Genomic DNA, 18238 nt, shown 5'->3' with positions numbered 1-18238 from the left:
TAAAGTTTTATGGCTCGGTTTCTTGGTTGTGCCTACCCCCACCTTTTTCGAAGAAATTGTAGCTCCGGGATGGCAAATGCAATGTTAGCCAACATGCCTGTCGATGTGCTGGAAATAGTTGAACGAAACTTCCAAGTTTGATTAACGCAGTGTGTTTACAATTATGGATGCCGTCTGCCTGATATTATCTTTAAAACAGTATGAACATACACTTTACATCTTGTACTTGATACTGCTCAAAGAATTAAATATATATATTACATTTTCTTTTATTAAATTTCAAAATAAGCATACTGCTCTGCCCCATCCTGTATAAACATTTAGGAGTACGATAAATTTATTAAGTTATTATTAGTTTATTATTTTCCTACAAAAAACAGCACTGATTAACGAAGATTTTGTTTTCCTAAACCTCAGTTTTACTTGGTGTGTCATTCTTTTCATTTTAAAGAGTGCTGTATAACATTTAAACTATTCATTTAAATCTGCTGAATGGAGCTTGTATGATAATTTACACCACGCTAAAAAAATAAAATTAATTATTCAGAAATAATGTAGGTTTTAATTAAAAATACTTTTGCTATTATAATAAGAATTAGAAATATAGCCCTTTAATTTTTTTAATATGTAAAATATTTTAGTTTGATGATGAAATTAGACATTTTAGTGGTCACCTTAACCTTAATACAAATTTTATGACTGCGATTGAGTTAAAGAGTTATCACCATAGAGAAGAATAAAGGACAATTTCAGAGCTGATATCTATGGTAGAATTTACTGTAGTTGGAAAAATAATTCTTTATAATATGGATAAATAAAACATTTTTGTTGTGGAAAACCTTTTATGAAATGACATTAATCTTTGCATTTATTGTTTATTAAAAAATTTGATTAACAAGTTATAACAAAAATTAATTTTTAGTAAATTACTAAAAAATAACAAATCTTCTAAAATAACTTGCATTTTTTTAAAAGTGTGTCCAATAAGTATAGATTTTGGCTTTGGTACTTTCAACTATGAACTGAGCTTTTAAATCAGAACTAGTACTTGTGTATTACCCTGTTGGCTTTGAAACTGTCTTCAAGTAGTGCACTTTAGAGGCAAATATGGATAAGCATTACATAGCAATATACTCGTAAAATCTGCAGTTTCATTTCATGCATCTCTGATTGATTTTCAATAAGCTACATTTTGATGTTATAATACACATATTAATTAACTGTGATTGCTGTATGTTTTTCTTCCACCTTGAAACAAATGATTAAAATTTAGGACCTGCCTTCTACAGAAGAACAAACACTGTATTATCTTAAAAATTATGTGATCCTACCATCAAAAAAAGTGTGCATTAATGGACACAATGTGGTCAACTGATTATGGCCGACAAAACAGTGATAGATTGGAACAATTACCCGTACAAAGTTTATATTCATAGTGTTCTAAATAGAGCTTTGGTAAAATCAGAAAGCCTGACAAAATAGCAAAATTTCTTGAAAGCTTTTTTACAAAGCAGATAAAATTCTGATTGTTTATTAAATAAAGAAGCATCATTTCTTTCAGAATTCTTCAGGAACAATTGCTGCTACTTTGGTGGAATGGTCTGCCAATGGTTGTAGTTCAGTGGTAGCCAACTTACATGGTCTGTGGGATAATGCAAAAGTACTTCAGAATTTTTATAAAATAAAATTATAAAGTTGCTCTTTTTAAATACAGTACCCGCCACTTATTAAACTCATTGATTAATAAACTCATGCTTATTGCATTCAAATTTCTAGGAAACAAAGCAAATAAATGTTCATCAATAGAAAAACTGTCATTTATTAAATTCATCTCTGCTACTTAAAGAACTCAGATTAGCAAAAGACTATTTCTTCGGTACCAGAATTTCCTACTTGTACCTATCAAAGCTCTGCATAGTTCATCCACTTGACATATTACCTTGACTTTATCTTTCACGTATGTAGGGCTTCAGTAAAATGGTTTTGACTGAATTTTTCCTACCCTGCACATATGAGACACTGTTTTCAGAGTTCGTTGTCTGCAGTGGATGTAATCAAAAGTAATTTAAAAACTATCTGACAATCTAGATGGAATGGAAGATGATTATTTATTTATAAATAAGAGTAACAGTGATGGTGAAGATGAAACAGAATGTGATGATTTACTTGACGATACAGCAGAAGATGAATATGATGAACTTTTCATAATGAATTTTTTTAAGTTCATAAGTTATGTCATTTCTTTTAAATAAAAACACTTGGGTACATGTAGAAATTTAATTTTTGTAAGCTAATCATTTTCTTATTTTTAAATCTGGCATATAACACTCACCCATAAATTTTGATTTTATTTTTCTTATTAAAAGTGGGCATTATATGCCAGAATATACAGTACTCACCCTCTCATCCAGCTCAATGAACTGTTTTTTATTCATATATTTTGATAAATTGTGCATTTTTTTCTTTAAAAGTGATTGAATTATGCTGTTCTTATGTTCCAGTTAAGGTTTTTATGCCTTTACTTAATCTGCATGCAATAGTTGTAGAATTATTGACAATTTAAAAGTTTATGTGGTGCTAACCCTAACAAGGCCACCATTTGTTTACATTTGAAACTCTTAGAATAGTGAACCTTTGGTATCTTTGTGACCAGTGGGACCAAAAGATAAATTTCAATTTTGTGCATTAACAGTTTCTAACGTTCTGCTTTTAGATCAGGGTAAATAAAATCAGGGTAATAAAAGCTTTCAAATGTTATTACAGAAAATATATTCAGAAAATGTTGAACAAAATTGAATTTTGTGAAAATGCAAATTTGAAAGTGATAAGTTAGCTGATATCTCTGTTAAAAGTCCATGCATAATATAATCAGTGCTGGAGGTTAATCTGTTAGAATTTATTAAAATCAGTTTTTGAAAATGTGGTTTTTGTAAAGAAAAAGCCTCCGAGGAATCTAAAAACTAAAAATTGTAGCTACTGATCCCGACATCAGTGAAGTAAGTTATGAGGATTCATTTTTAAAATATATATGTTAGTCCACAATAATATTGGTATGTGCATAAAAGTATTAAAAAAACTGCAGAATCTGACAGTGAAAGTTATACAGAAAAAAAGAAATGACTTGGCATCATCAATCAAGATTAGAAAAGCACTGCCAATTCCAAAAAAAATCTTGAATTGAAAGATGCTGATAAAAAAAAAAGCCAAAAAAAAATTGAAAAAATGGTGTTGAATTAATATGAAGCAAATGAAGACAAGATATTTGTTTTTAAAAGATAAAATTTTCTCAAGAACATAATTATAAAAATATTTTTATAAAATATTAAAAAACTAATTTCAAAGTTGCATAAACAGTATAATTCTAGCATTAATTCTTAATTATTATTTTTGGAATTAGTTGGTAGTTATTATTTTACTTGAAATGTTTAAAATTGATATCATGATTAGCAATGTACAAATCGTCGTCAGTTGCTTAACAAACACAAGTATGTTTGGAATGAAGGTGATTTTAATAAGCAGTAGGTACTGTACTCTTTCAAACAAATCATAACTAGTGCAATTTATGATAATTTAAATAACCATAAAACAATTTTATAGTTGATATAGTATGCAGAGGCTGTTCGCACATTTTTTAGAAGATTTTCATTGTCTTTACAGAAATAATTTAGCTAAAATTGTGTTTTAAATGTTTTGTTTGATAACCCTTATTCTTCACTATCTTTCAACACCATAATTTTCAAGACAATGAAATAAAGCCTTTTTTTAGTATCGGAAGAGATATTTTATTCCATTCCGCTTGAACAGTTTTCCAAAGTCCAAGGAGGGTTGGGTTGTAGGTCGACGTTTGGACAGTTTGCTTTTTAGAAGTCTAAAAGAGCAAAAATCCATGAATATCCAGCGATTTAGTAGAGATATGAGTGAAGGGTACGATGGCCTTGATACCTGCTTCTTTTCCCATTTTTTCCTGGAAACTAACAGTGGATTTTGACATGTGGTTACTTGCTTTGTCTTGATGCAGATCTACTGATGATGGCACTGTGTGTAAAGAGGAGGTATTTCACATTTGGAAACTGGGTATAAAATATGGTCCTGATAATATGTGGAATTCATCTTAACATTTTTCTCCACTCTCTTTATTTTTAATTTGCCCTTATATGAAAAACCAGCAATAATCATAAATCCCATTAGAAAACTTTCTTTAGATTCTCTGAACCATGTTTTAAGATTTTTTTCTCCTCTTTGATGATAGTACCTGGATCCTTTTTTTTTTTTTTTTTTTTTTTAAATCATTTAAATACACCCAATATTTATCTATTGTGACAACAGTTTTCCATTTTTGTCTGGATAAATGCTTCTGATAAAACATTCTGCAGCACATTTTGTGATATATCATGGAGAAAGATGATGCATATTATGATTTTTCACCCTTTTAAGTTTCAAATTAGCATTAACAACTTTGTTTACAGTTGGCTTTCAGCATTTTAATAATTTTACAACTGTCCTTTGACTTAATGGCTTTTCTTTTAACATTAAAAATCTTACCTTTGCAACATTCAATTTTTTTGAAAGGGGAGGGTATTTTGAAGAATTTTTCCACTTGAAGCCTGACACTCAGTTTGTTTTCCCCCTTCCTTTCTTGTTGACAGTATTATCTGTCATAGATTTAGATATTTAAAACTCATGGCTTTATAAAATTTTTTTTAATAACTAGATAGGACTAAATTTCTTTGTTAAGAGGACTAACGTAGCCTTCCATCCACTACTTCTTTAAAAGCGCCATTTTGCATGAAAACAAAAATGTCAAGTAGCAGATGCTAATTTATACTTTAAAAAATATATCTGCAATTAAAAAAAAATTCCAAGCAGACAATTTTTTTAATAGCAAAGCAAAATCGTCTAAAAATTTGCGAACGGCCTCCGTATATTTAATTTGGAAAAAAAAATATTGAGGAATTTTTAATGTATTTTTATCCTACTTTGTTCCCTTAGGAAATGCATTCTATAAGTTTTCAGGTACCTGTTGGGTGCAAAGAACATTTTAACGCAGTTTTATATCTAACTCTGCTTGCAGTAGGATTATCAACTATGTATATATTCCATGTACTATTTCGCATTAAAGTTTGATTTGTAAAAAAAAGAAAGAAATGGATTTGTTATTTTCTATAAAAATATATAACAAATGTACATAGCGAATCATTGTTTTATTTTTATCACTATGAAAATGCCACATCTTATCAAATAACATCAGTGCTTTTTTTGCAGATATGCAGTAAGAAACTATGTTTTTTAAATGTAATGCAGTTTTTTTGTAATCAAATATATTTAAGTGTAAAGAACTTTACTAATTTTCAGAAAATAATTCAAAAAAATTACTGTTAAGTCATTTAGCATGCAATGAAATTTTAAAAAATTCCACCTAAATGTCACTTTATTTCATTCAAAGCTTAGCAATCAAAGAAAGAAAGAAAGATAGCAATCAAAGAAATATTTCATTTTATTATATTTTATGTATTCAGTAGATTTTAATTTATGTAATATCAGTGCTCTGCTATAAAAGGTTTTGATAAAGCAATAATGCAATAACAATTAAAATGAACAGTTTATGTATGTAAGGTGTTTGTGAAAAATAATTAAATGCTTTTCCTTGACTTAAAAAAAAATGTGTTGGGCCCGTTTCCTGATCCTGAAAGTGCTTTTTCCGCATATCTGCTGCGCATTTGATAGGACAAAGGTCATGCATGTGTAGTTACATCGGACATTTTGAAAACAAAGTAGCCTAGTCATTTTATTTGTTTACTTTAATGTTTGTCATTAATCATGTTTAAAACAATCGATCGACCTGCCAGCTGTAAACTAAAGGCCAATATCAAGTTTTTGATTGCGTTATTGTTACATAAGTGAAACTTGCAGAGAGAATGCAGAAATGTAAGGGGGAAAGTGGATTAACGAAGGAAGGGAAAATGTCCAGTCGAGGAGTACAATGGACTCCGTCGTTGATCATCGAAGAATTGGTTGACGAGAAAGTTTGTTCCATTAGGCGATTAATGATTTCTGATTTGACAGTGCATTTTCGATCATTTCAACGTTTTATGATCTTTAATACTCAAAATTGTGACTGAGCATTTGTACTGCAAAAAACTGGAATGCTACGATGGCTTCTGAAAATGCTAATGGAAACAGCCTTGGAGTTTTTTCAGCGATATACAACAGGAGATGATTTTTTTTAATGGATTGTCACAAGCGATGAAACATACATTTATTATGAGATACCTGAAACAAAGCAGTAGTCACTGGAATGGTGGTGTACTGATTCCCGAAAAACCTATTTCCCACCTCTTTTTTCGAGAAAAATCGTGCACACCGTGTTCTGGGATTGTCAAAAAATTTTGTAAGTGGACTAAATGAAGTGAGGCACAACAGTCATCTCTGCAGCCTTCTGCGAGACACTGAAGAACTTATGCCGCACGACACAGAACAAAGGTGGGTATCGCGCGATTGTATGCAACACACGTAACAATAGCGCTGCTTGATTCATTTCACTAGGAAGAATTCTGTCAACCTGCTTATAGTTTAAACCTAGCTCTCCATTTGTTTCCTTCTCTCAAGAAATTTCTTGCCGGCCTGCACTTTGCAAGTGATAATGAAATTTATGTAAACATCCACAACTGGTTCACGTCGCGGGTGGCCAAATTCTCCGAATTTGTTGCAGTTAGTGCCAAGATACGACACATGCCTTAATGCTGATGGTAAATACGTCGAAAAGTAATTTAAGGGGTGTAGATTTTTTTGTAATTAAATATAAAAGGTAACAAATGACTAATCTTTTTTAACATCCAAGTGGTACTTACTTTCTGGATCAGTTAGTATATCTCCTTTTTCAATTGGCCAATTTACTGCGTTTTTCATATCAGTAGCGTGACTAAAAATATATCTAGCATTGTTCTGACATGTGTATTTGACTAAAAACCAGATTTTTTAAAAAATGAAATGCCAGTTTAATCCCATATTTCAATTCTACGCCTCAAATTGAGCAAAGTTGTGCAAAAATCACGTCAGCAATTTAAATGGCACAATGATAGTTGAACGATTTTGAAAGTTTTTATATAATGAAGAATGTTTTGAAGAAAGATGTTCTCGTAATTGACTTATCTTCATTGCCTCGTTGGATAGTGTGTATGGCACAATATTGCGACAGATTCTAGTAACCCATCTTGAGATGCTCTCTGGCGAATAACTGAGCATTTTTTTTTTTTTTTTTTTTTTTTTTTTTTTTTTCTTTGAGATATTTTGTTAGAAGTTATGAGCTAACTACGCACTGACTTTAGTTTCGATTACGTAACGATTTAGTAGCCTCACTTACATCACATGAACAAAACTTTTGCACTTAAATTCTGTCGCGTGGTCACGACTTTTGGCAAGCTGCGCTGTTATCAAATTCGGTATGCAAGACATCCTTATCGTCTCATGGCGTTGGTCAGATGGTCACGAAAGAAGTCGGGTGCAGTCACGATACAAATGCCCTGTATAAGTCTGACCGTTGTACTAATCTTGACTGGTCAACAATTAGTCGGTTAATATGTAATCGCAGTGGCTTTTGGTTGCTCCGCTATGAAAACTGAAACGCCCTTTAGTGGGCGGTAAGGACCCAGGTTGTCCACTATTTGAACTATTGGTTGTCTTCTATTTGAACTTTGTAATTTTACTTTCAGAGGCAACCTGTTTGCAGGGTTGCCCTGCTACCGAGAAAACCGGAAAAAGTCAGGGAATTCGGAAATTGACCAAAAAATTCAGGGAAAAGTCAGGGAATTTAAGTGTTTTAGTCAAAATCTGAAAAAGTCAGGGAATTTCATACAATGATCCCGCCAAAAAAGGCGATTTTTGCGCCGACGTCGGAAGAGATCACTTTTTTGGCGAATTGTGTATCACGTGAGTGTCGTTCGGGCAGCTGGCATAGAACCAATTTTCGCAGCTCCAATTTGATTGTCTTTTTAGAAAGGCAAAGCAAGTTTCCCGCAACTTTTGGTTTCCAGTAACCTCGAGAATCGCATGTGCAGTGCATGAACTAAAGAAAGTACCTGTTATCGTATGAAACAAAATGGGTTTAATCCTAGTATACGGTACCATGAAGGTTAGAATTAAAAAAATATGTATTGTAAAGAAGGAAAACCTCTCTGCAACAGACGTGGCTCGGTTCCATCATAGTGGGAAACAGCTGTGCATGCGCGATATATCTGTCGCCAAAGCTCAAAACCGGTGTCGAAGTTCGAAGGTCACGTTATCAAGAGTTCATAAAATGAATATTGTTTAAAATGTCTTTAAACTCTCAAGGAAAAGAAAATATTTTTTGGTGCAAGTAAATTAATTCATGGATTAGTTATCTTTGTTGGAAAATATACCTTATTTTTAAACCTTTTACTGCATCATCTCTCCTCCTTGAAATGTTTATTTAGTTTAGTCCTTGTTTTAATGTAATATAGTAGTTACTTCTACTTCTTTTTCTTGCTGCCACTGTTTGCATTGAGAACGGACTGTTTCAACCTAATTGAGATGCAAAAACGAAACATGATGTTACGTCATCTGAAAAACCGATTCGTGCCGATAGCTGATTGGTTGCCGTGAGATGACGTCATTCCTACTTCTGCTATAAGTATCTTGCGTCGCTCTGGCTCAACCCTTCTAGTTCCTGGTTCCCCGGCAAGTGAGTGAGCGGTTTCCAGCCCCTTCAAAAGGATGCCTGCAGTCCCGTGAATAAAAATGCCTTGATTCCGGTTTGCGAGATGATGGTTCCAGATTAAAGTTCTTCGGTTCCAGAGGCTATCCTGTGAGTGACTGCCGTGGGTGGCATCCATGTTCTTCAATGAAGGCGGAATTAAAAATACGTGAACGGCGATTCCTTGTGCAAATGGAGTTAGGCCGGTTTTAAGTGTTTTCACATTTAAATTTTCAGGTGTTTTTCTTGACCATTGATTATGGACTTATTGAATGGGTAGCCAGCTTTATTTTTAGGCCGCATAGTCACTGTTTAGGACAATTTTTGTTTGTATAGAATGCCAGTGTTTTGGAGACCAGGAAAAAATATTTGATGAATGATGATTATATTATATTTTTCCTGAGATTCTAATATTGTTGACATTTATTTTTTATGTTTTTATTCTTTATTATATTGTTAATAAATTGGTTAAGTTCAAAATCCTTTATTGTCTTCAATGTCTGCACAACATATCTCAGGGAGCTTTCATTGCTACTACTGCTAAATGTTTAATTTCTTTAAACTTTAAACTTTGCTTTAGCATCATTTTGGTTATGGGCCTCCAGCTCCTGAGTTATTTTAGTGCAGACTTTTGAAGTTTAAAGTTAATTTAGGACTTAAGAGATTGGGGGGCGGTTTTTGTTAAAATTCAAATATGTCTACTGTTAGTGTCATGCATAATATTGCTAAACTTGATGCATGTAATTATTTTACATGGTCTAAAGATATGAAGTTTGTCTTGAATGAAAAAAATGCATGGCTTTTGGTCAAGGGTATTGAAAAATGTCCTGATTTAAATGATGTTAAGGGTATTGCAAAAGAAATTATTGCCGACTATCAAAATAGAAGTCGATTGGCATTATCGTTAATTTATATGAATGTAAGCCCTGAATTTAGAAACTTGATATGTGAAATTGATGACTGAACATAATATTCAGTATGATTCTACCTTGTTTGATTTCAAGGGAAGCAATACTTATAGTGGTGAAATCCACCCAACTGGTACTCCTTCAACGTCGTATACCCGAGATAGCTGACTAGATGTTTCAATTCCAAACACTTATAACCAGGCAATGAAATCTGCAGAAAAGCTTAAATGGATAGAGGCAATGGAAGAGGAAATGGCCAACATGCGAAAGCATAAGGTATGGCATCTTGTTCCACTTCCTAAAGACAAGACTCCACTAGGTTGCAGGTGGATTTTCAACATTAAACGTGACGAATTTGGAAACATCGTTCGTTTTAAAGCTCGTTTAGTGCCTCAGGGTTATCGGCAAATTAAATACGATACCTATGATGAAACCTACTCTCCTGTAGTCAACTTTTCAGTAATAAGGCTCTTTTTCTCCCTTTTAGTTGCACACCTTGGATGGGCAAATATACAATGTGACGTGAAAAGTGCCTATCTCTACGCTCCTTTATCAGAGGAAATTTACATGTCCCAACCTCAGGGTTTTGTGGAGCGAGATAAAGAAACTTTTGTGTGTCGCTTAGATAGAGCCTTGTATGGTTTGCATCAGAGTGGCCGATTATGGTACTACGAGTTGGATAGAACACTATGTAACCTAGGGTTCATCAAGTTTGAGTGGTGTAATTGCGTCTATCGTTTTAAAGATTTTGTCATTCTGTTGGTTTATGTTGATGATATAGTTGTATTTGGGAAAAGTGAAGTTCAGGCCAAAAGGATATTAAAAGTCCTGAGTTCACATTTTGATTTGAAAATTTTAGGTAAAACAAGAAAGCTTCTAGGTGTGGAGTTTGAATATGAGAACAATAGTGTTTTAATTCATCAGCAATTATATATAGAAGACATAGTTGATCGATTTAAGTCTTTTAAAATACAAATTACTTCCCTTCCAATAGTTAAAGGTGTGAAATACTGAAAGTCCCAGTACACAAGAAGAAACGACTGAAATGATGAATTATCCTTATAGAAATGTTTTGGGATGTCTCTCGTTTCTTTGCAATCGTAATCGTCCGGATATAGCTTATGCTGTTAATATATTTTCTCAGTTCCAAAGCAATCCTGGTAAGTTTCACTGGGAAGAATTACTTAAACTGTTAGAGTACGTTTCCAATACCAGACAGCACAAACTCAAACTGGTATGCAAGGAACTGAAGCTCAATATATATTCAGATTCGGATTTTGCTTCAAGCAGGCATGATATGGTGTCTATTGGTGGACAAATAGCTTTGTTGGGAGAATCACCTATATCTTGGCGTACATTTAAAGAAAGGGGAGTGAGTTTGTCTACTATGGAGGCTGAATTTATCTCCATGACTGAATCAGCAAAAGAATTAGTTTGGTTTAAAAACATTTTGGATGAATGCATTCAGTTTAAAAGTGCAAGTAACTATGTTTCGAGGCCAATATTGTTTGCTGATAATATGGCTGCTATCTGTTTTACAAAATCACCCATTGAAAACTCGAGGACAAAACATATAGATGTGAAACTATTTTTCATTCGTGATCTATTGAACAGGGAAATTTTTGATTTAAAATATGTCCCAAGTAAAGATAATCTGGCTGATCCCATGACAAAACCGCTGACTAAGCATAACCTGGTAAGATTTTGTGGAACAATTTTCTTATGAAATTTGTTTTTGTGTGTATTTAAATTAAGAGTTTTGCTAATTTGAAAATATGCTATAAGTCATATATGATGGATATTAGGTAAATGTAAAATTGTATAGTGTAGAATGTTGTATGAGTGACCAGGGCCCTGGGTAAAAGTATTGAGCGTGTGATCATATATGTCTTTGTATTGTTCTGTAACATGTTGGACTTTCTTGCTACGGTAAAATTTTTTGAATAATGGGATAAGATTTTCCCAAAGGAAAATTTTCTTAAAAATTTCTGAATGAAATTGTGATATTTATTTATTCTTGTTTTGAATTTTGTAAAGATACTGGCATTCGGTTTTTATTTCAGGTCGGAGATGATGATGTGGGGGGCATTTGTTGGAAAATATAGCTTATTTTTAAACCTTTTACTGCGTCATCTCTCCTCCTTGAAATGTTTATTTAGTTTAGTCCTTATTTTAATGTAATATAGTAGTTACTTCTACTTCTTTTTCTTGCTGCCACTGTTTGCATTGAGAACGGACTGTTTCAACCTAATTGAGATGCAAAAACGAAACATGATGTTACGTCATCTGAAAAGCCGATTCGTGCCGATAGCTGATTGGTTGCCGTGAGATGACGTCATTCCTACTTCTGCTATAAGTATCTTGCGTCGCTCTGATCGCAAGTTTAGAAGATTTTCAAGTGTTTCAAAGACATAGGACTCTTAAATTCACAAATAGATGTTGCTTTTACTATGTTCGAACTTTAATTATTGCCAAAAACTACAAAAACTTCATGTTTCGAAGTCTGACTCCTCGACCAATCTAAATGCCGGACGCTGATCACGTGTTTCTGCACTTCTTGACTCACGCAGAGGCTTAGACTTTCATTTCGCTTCTCGCCACCATTTACGTATATAATCACCCATGCTGTGCCATGCAATTTAGCAAAACTTATTTTATGAGTTCTCTCATTTATTGATTTCGCCTTCGGGCGCGGTGTATTTTAAATACACCTCTTAAATTTTTAACTTTATGGCCTATGGTAAAATGATAATATACTGGTAAGAGCTCCTAGTAGCTAAAGCCAGCAGTAAAGATATGATCCAAGATCCAAGTTCAACCCTTCTAGTTCCTGGTTTCCCGGGAAGTGAGTGAGCGGTTTCCAGCCCCTTCAAAAGGATGCCTGCAGTCCGGTGAATAAAAATGCCTTGATTCCGGTTTGCGAGATGATGGTTCCAGATTAAAGTTCTTCGGTTCCAGAGGCTATCCTGTGAGTGACTGACGTGGGTGGCATCCATGTTCTTCAATGAAGGCGGAATTAAAAATACGTGAACGGCGATTCCTTGTGCAAACGGAGTTAGGCCGGTTTTAAGTGTTTTCACATTTAAATTTTCAGGTGTTTTTCTTGACCATTGATTATGGACTTATTGAATGGGTAGCCAGCTTTATTTTTAGGCCGCATAGTCACTGTTTAGGACATTTTTTGTTTGTATAGAATGCCAGTGTTTTGGAGACCAGGTAAAAATATTTGATGAATGATGATTATATTATATTTTTCCTGAGATTCTAATATTGTTGACATTTATTTTTTATGTTTTTATTCTTTATTATATTGTTAATAAATTGGTTAAGTTCAAAATCCTTTATTGTCTTCAATGTCTGCACAACATATCTCAGGGAGCTTTCATTGCTACTACTGCTAAATGTTTAATTTCTTTAAACTTTGCTTTAGCATCAATCTTGAGGGGGGGGGGAATCTACGAAAATCCGTTTTTAAAATTATTGCGAAAAATCCAAGAAAAAACGTTCTTTGATAAAACGTTTCTTCTTGGATTTTTCGCAATAATTTAAAAACGGATTTTTGCGGTTTTCTTTTTTGTCAAAGGTTTCTTTGGCGACAATTTTCAAAATCATGCAAAGGCCGTATCGTATACTAGGATTTTACCGCAAAATCTTTTTTTTTTTTCTTTTCTTTTTTATAAATACCTTGTCATTTTGCAGAAAAATAAAAAAATAGTAATCAATCATCTAGGATAACCATGTAATATAACTATATTCGCTAAAATATCGTTGATTATTCTAATTAAATTTTTAAGTAATTATCTTTATTTTTATGTTACTCATATCATTTAATGTTGCTTCTTCCCTCTAAATTTATGTATCATTAGTAAATAATATTTCCAAATTTCAAGAAATTTTCTCTGGCATAATCCTGAAATTAATTCTAGCAGTATGATGACATCACGAAATTTAATGCACATATTTTTTCCTTATGTATGCTGCGAAATAAATATAAAATACCTCAATTTAGTAAAAAAATATTAAATAGATTTCTTTCTTTCGTTTAGTTGCAGAATGTCTGCAAAAAAAAGCCTTATTTTATTCCAGATTGGGCAGATTCTAATCTCAATCTTCAGTGGAGAAAACAACTCCTATTATAATTATATTTGTGTTTTCAAGTGTTAAGGTGCCTTTTAAGAATACACCTCACACAAATTAAATTTACCTAAAATCTAACGTAACTTTTAGCATTGCGTTGTGATTTATAAGATTAGCCTCGTGTTGAACTGGGGATGATCATGAGTAATAATTAAATAAAACGTACAGTTGTTATCCAATGTATATATCTTAAATTTTATTAAGTTTTTTAAGCGGAAAAGTAAACAAAATTATCAAACAAAGTGTACCAAGAATAATTAAGAATAAATGTCCTCTGGGATTTATTGAATAATTAAGTGAATTTGCTACACAGTACAAGTAATACCATAATTAATTTACCTCTTAGCACAGCCAACGAACATTACGCGGATAGACTGGAGTTTTCTCGAAATATACCTGGAAAAGTCAGGGAATTTCATTCTCCTGTTTGAGTGGCAACCCTCTGTTTGATTCTCCAAAATGGGTATATGCATCAATTGCCACATTAACGAAATTTATGGAATGATTAAATAGTCTGATGCATATAATACTCTTGGCTGCTCAAGAATGAATATGTTTACCATTCATCAGTCATAATATTTGTTCCCCTTCCATGTGCTTCTTAATCGGCGGCATCAGTCTTCACTCTTTGTTGTGAACATATTTTCGATGAAGGAATAATCCTTCCAAGATGCACCATGCAGATACGCATCTATCTCAGACAATTATGTTAATTATTATTTACGTGTTCTGCCGTAAGGCACTATAAGGAAGGGAGTGATGTCTTCATGGAAGACTTAGGGAAACTGGCTCATATTAACACATTACACATGGGGAAAGCCAAGAAAATGCCCATGCAGTCAGCCCGTTCGTGGGGTTCGAACGTCGAACTGAACTACCAGTGTTCAGGGACTTTACCACTCGGCGACTGGTGGACCTAACTCTCTTAATTGAACGAAAATAATTCCATCTATTCATAGATAGAAAATTCAAAAAAGATAGCATGGGAATCAGACAAAATAATAGTGAATAAATTATGCGTGCAAAGCAGCACAATAAATGTGATACTCTAGCATGCAAAATTACGAACAATGTTAAGGAACCACAAACAACGTAAGATACCTCTGAACATGCAAATCCTTTGGGTAATTATCTCGATTACTAGCAGTGTTTACGTTTACCGGATTCTTTGCGGAAGAAGATCCCAGCATTTTATCACATTTTTTGTACTTTTGCTTTGTTTACGAATTTTTCGTCGTTTAAAGTTCTCCAAATTTGTTATATTAGCATATAAATATTAAAAACTAAACTCAGTGGCGTAACAGCCCTAATGGGCCAAGGCCTGCAGTGCCGAACCTAAGCTCTTTGTATGATATATTCAGAGGCCCTCCTTCTTAGACAAATAAGCCTCGAGTTCTCTGCCATAATTAAATAAACCTCTTTCGACGTTTCTTCTCTTTAGTTTTCAGAATCTCCAGTGTCCGAGATCAAAGTTATCAACTTTCTATTATCTGCTTAAATAACAAAAAAGTTTAAAATGTTAAAAAATAAAACATTAAAATGCTTTTGTGAGTGAACTATACAGCATGAAATCCAAAAACATCTCTTTTCCCATTCTGACCGTAAATGATTTCTCTTCGGCATTCAAGTTTGTTTAGAAAGATGGTAATCTGGCTACACATATTTCGCAGAAATGAAGATTCTCTGGACGTGCTGTCCCATGTAGGTAGGTATAGGAGATGTGATAGCAATTTAACACAATGGCCAGTGTTGTTGATTTTTGAACCACTAGTGATTTTTTGCATTAATAGCAGAAACGTTTGGTTTATAAACAACAATTCTGCCATGAAAACCATGAGTTCGAAGTTTACAATGAACTGTCACTGTGCTGACATTACTGGAATTCCTGACAAATTTTGCCTCCCCAACTGACTTTTACAACTCTGCAGTGCTCTTCGGTCCCCGGATATACAAAACATGATATACCAGGTCTCTGCTGCACAGCTGTAGCTTCTGCACATTTCCGGTTCACCCTAATATCACGTACGGAACAACCCCCTCAATATCGCAGAAATTTCCTGAGCAGTGATTACTACACTTCCTCACATTAAAAATCATTTAGCTCACATTTCCCTCACACATTATTGTTTTACCTTTGAAGACTGCACACTTATCTTGATTCTAGAAACTTGATGTCACTGGCAGAATCCATTATGGATGGCCGGATACTTTTGATTTAAATCCAGTAATATTGCTGAATATCATTTTAATTCTGGAAATTTTACTCGAGATGAGTTCCAGTCATTAGTCCTGTTTATTATGCTTTGCTGTGTTGAACTTTTTCATTACATGCCTGAACTACCCTCTCATTACGTTAGAAGTTGATAGAGATATATGAGAACGTTCAGAACGGTAGCCCATCGTTATATGTGGGTGCATTCTACTATTTTTATATATCTTTATCCACTATTGTACATTAGACAGATTGAATTTTTCTCTTGAAACCATCTGAATTGAAAAAACTGAAAATTTAAGTTGCATACTAATGTTTATGATAACTCTCGTATTAGCTGCATGTCAATAAAACCCTTACAACATGGAATGAACAATGCACCTTTATTTTCCACAGTTCAACTGATAACAAACAAAATCTATACTATAGGTAAATCATTAAATTCGGGCATTATTTTTTTTCCCAACGAATTAAACTTCTTCAGATGGATTTGTCATATATGCTACAGTAATATTCAGTTCATATGCATGCAACAATCTTAATGGAATGAAATGTAAATATTTTTAATTCTAACAGATTATATCCTTGGCACTAAGATAAATGAGAATATGATACCTGAATTTTAACCTTGACTGTTTTATTTCATTACGAAGGAATGATAGCAGGATTCAGTAATGTAAAACAAGCATGCTGGGTGTTTTTCTTTTGTGTAATTTAAATTTTTCAGACCCCTTTAAGATATCAAAATAAAAGTAATAATGGAAGCTGACTACAGCTTTATTACAAGAAGATCTGAATAGCAACAATGTTGGTGGCTTTAGCAATAAACAAAATTACAAAACAGGAGAAAGTACTGAGAAACCATATTGCAGCAGAACAAAAATATAGGAGCAGTGGATATGCAGTCAATACTTACTATCCATCGTACAGAATATCCTTCAAAAGTTTTTTCTTAGACTCCTCGACATTACGATCTATAATTCAGTGTCAAAAGTAATCAAGAAGAGAATGTCAATTTCAAGCATTAGTTTTACCAATGCCATTTCCCCTTTCAGAAAGGCATTTTCCATTTCTAATTCTTAATGAGAAAGAGAAAATTAGAAGAATTGCCTCTCTCAAACTACACACAAGAAGCAAGCTTCAGGAAAAGCATCTCATTTTGAGGGCAAAGATTTTTAATGCAGTACTCTTCAGAATATATCACACAGAAAACCAATTTTAAATTTCATTATGAATGTATATATGTATATGCATGTATAGGTTTGTTGCTTTATATTAAATATTTTAATTGTCGTCTAAACACTGAAAGTTTGTTTTAAATTCCTCTTTTATTACCTATATATATGTAAAATAAAAATAATGTAAATCAAAATTATAATTTAAACTAGCTGTAACATCTTAATTTCCTCCTCTCTATCCTTAAAATAACTTTTCTAGCCTGTCATTTTTAGATCAATCCATAATGCTCATGATGTAGCTAACTTGGAACCTGAACTCAAAATTTTGAGAAATGAAACCTATCTAAACCAAAACCTCTTGGTAAGCCTCAATATTGGATAATTACGCATTTTTAGCTTCAGCTCTCCTGCAATCAAAATGCTACTGTGTCCCCTTTGCTTTGTCATGCTAACTATCCCTTACCTAAAATGCAATATTCTATATAAAATTGTCGGATGTCCATGATCATGTGTGACGAAGAATATTTTTTGATTAGTTCATATCCACCAATAAAAGTTATATTCAATTCACCACGTGTGTCTACTAGTCTTTCTCTCGAGTGTCATCTTTCTAACTACGCAGTAGCCTTCACACCATAAAATGGCACAGAACCGTCATCTTGTTACATATGTATATGATTACAAATCCTATATGTACTTATTCTATAATTCACCAAGCACAAAGATAAATGCATTTTCTTCAATATTTGAAAAAATTGAGTTAATTAGAATACAAATTTAAGCCTGATTTCGCTAAAAATTTGGCAAAAATTAATGAGTATTGGGCATCCACCATCTTGTGGAGAGGTCACAGAATCTCGGCACCCCATCTCATAGGAACACAGCAGGAGACTGGAGTGCCATCTTGGAAAGGGTTGATTTTAATATTAAAATTTAACTAAAGCAGCATCATTTCCCATTGGAATTTTTTGTGGGGGGGGGCGATTGCCCTTAACCCTTTCAGGATGGGCATCCCATATACGCATTCCCTAAGAACGTCTCTTACAGCCAGGCGTCCCATCCACACATCAGTAAAGATCGCATTCAAAGGACG

At 33.3% G+C, this 18238-nt stretch overlaps 1 protein-coding gene across 4 annotated transcripts in view; it reads left to right on the top strand.

Annotated features, from left to right (window-relative positions):
• LOC118193617 (GPI alpha-1,4-mannosyltransferase I, stabilizing subunit-like) overlaps positions 1-5145 on the top strand; it is a 30884-nt gene extending 25739 nt beyond the window's left edge. For all 4 annotated transcript variants that reach the window (XM_085813838.1, XM_035364730.2, XM_035364732.2 and 1 more), the window contains one exon: positions 4990-5145. In XM_085813838.1, the coding sequence (XP_085669964.1) occupies positions 4990-5124 (135 nt within the window). In that variant the 3' untranslated portion in view covers positions 5125-5145. The remainder of the gene's footprint in view (positions 1-4989) is intronic.
• The last annotated feature ends 13093 nt before the right edge of the window (positions 5146-18238 follow it).

This window comes from Stegodyphus dumicola, chromosome 3, assembly GCF_044657685.1.
Source record: "Stegodyphus dumicola isolate Sdum_Otavi_A_Nest chromosome 3, ASM4465768v1".
NCBI classification, from domain to species: domain Eukaryota; kingdom Metazoa; phylum Arthropoda; class Arachnida; order Araneae; family Eresidae; genus Stegodyphus; species Stegodyphus dumicola.
Note: the sequence above shows the minus strand (reverse complement) of the source record. Positions and strands in the feature narration are given on the sequence as shown.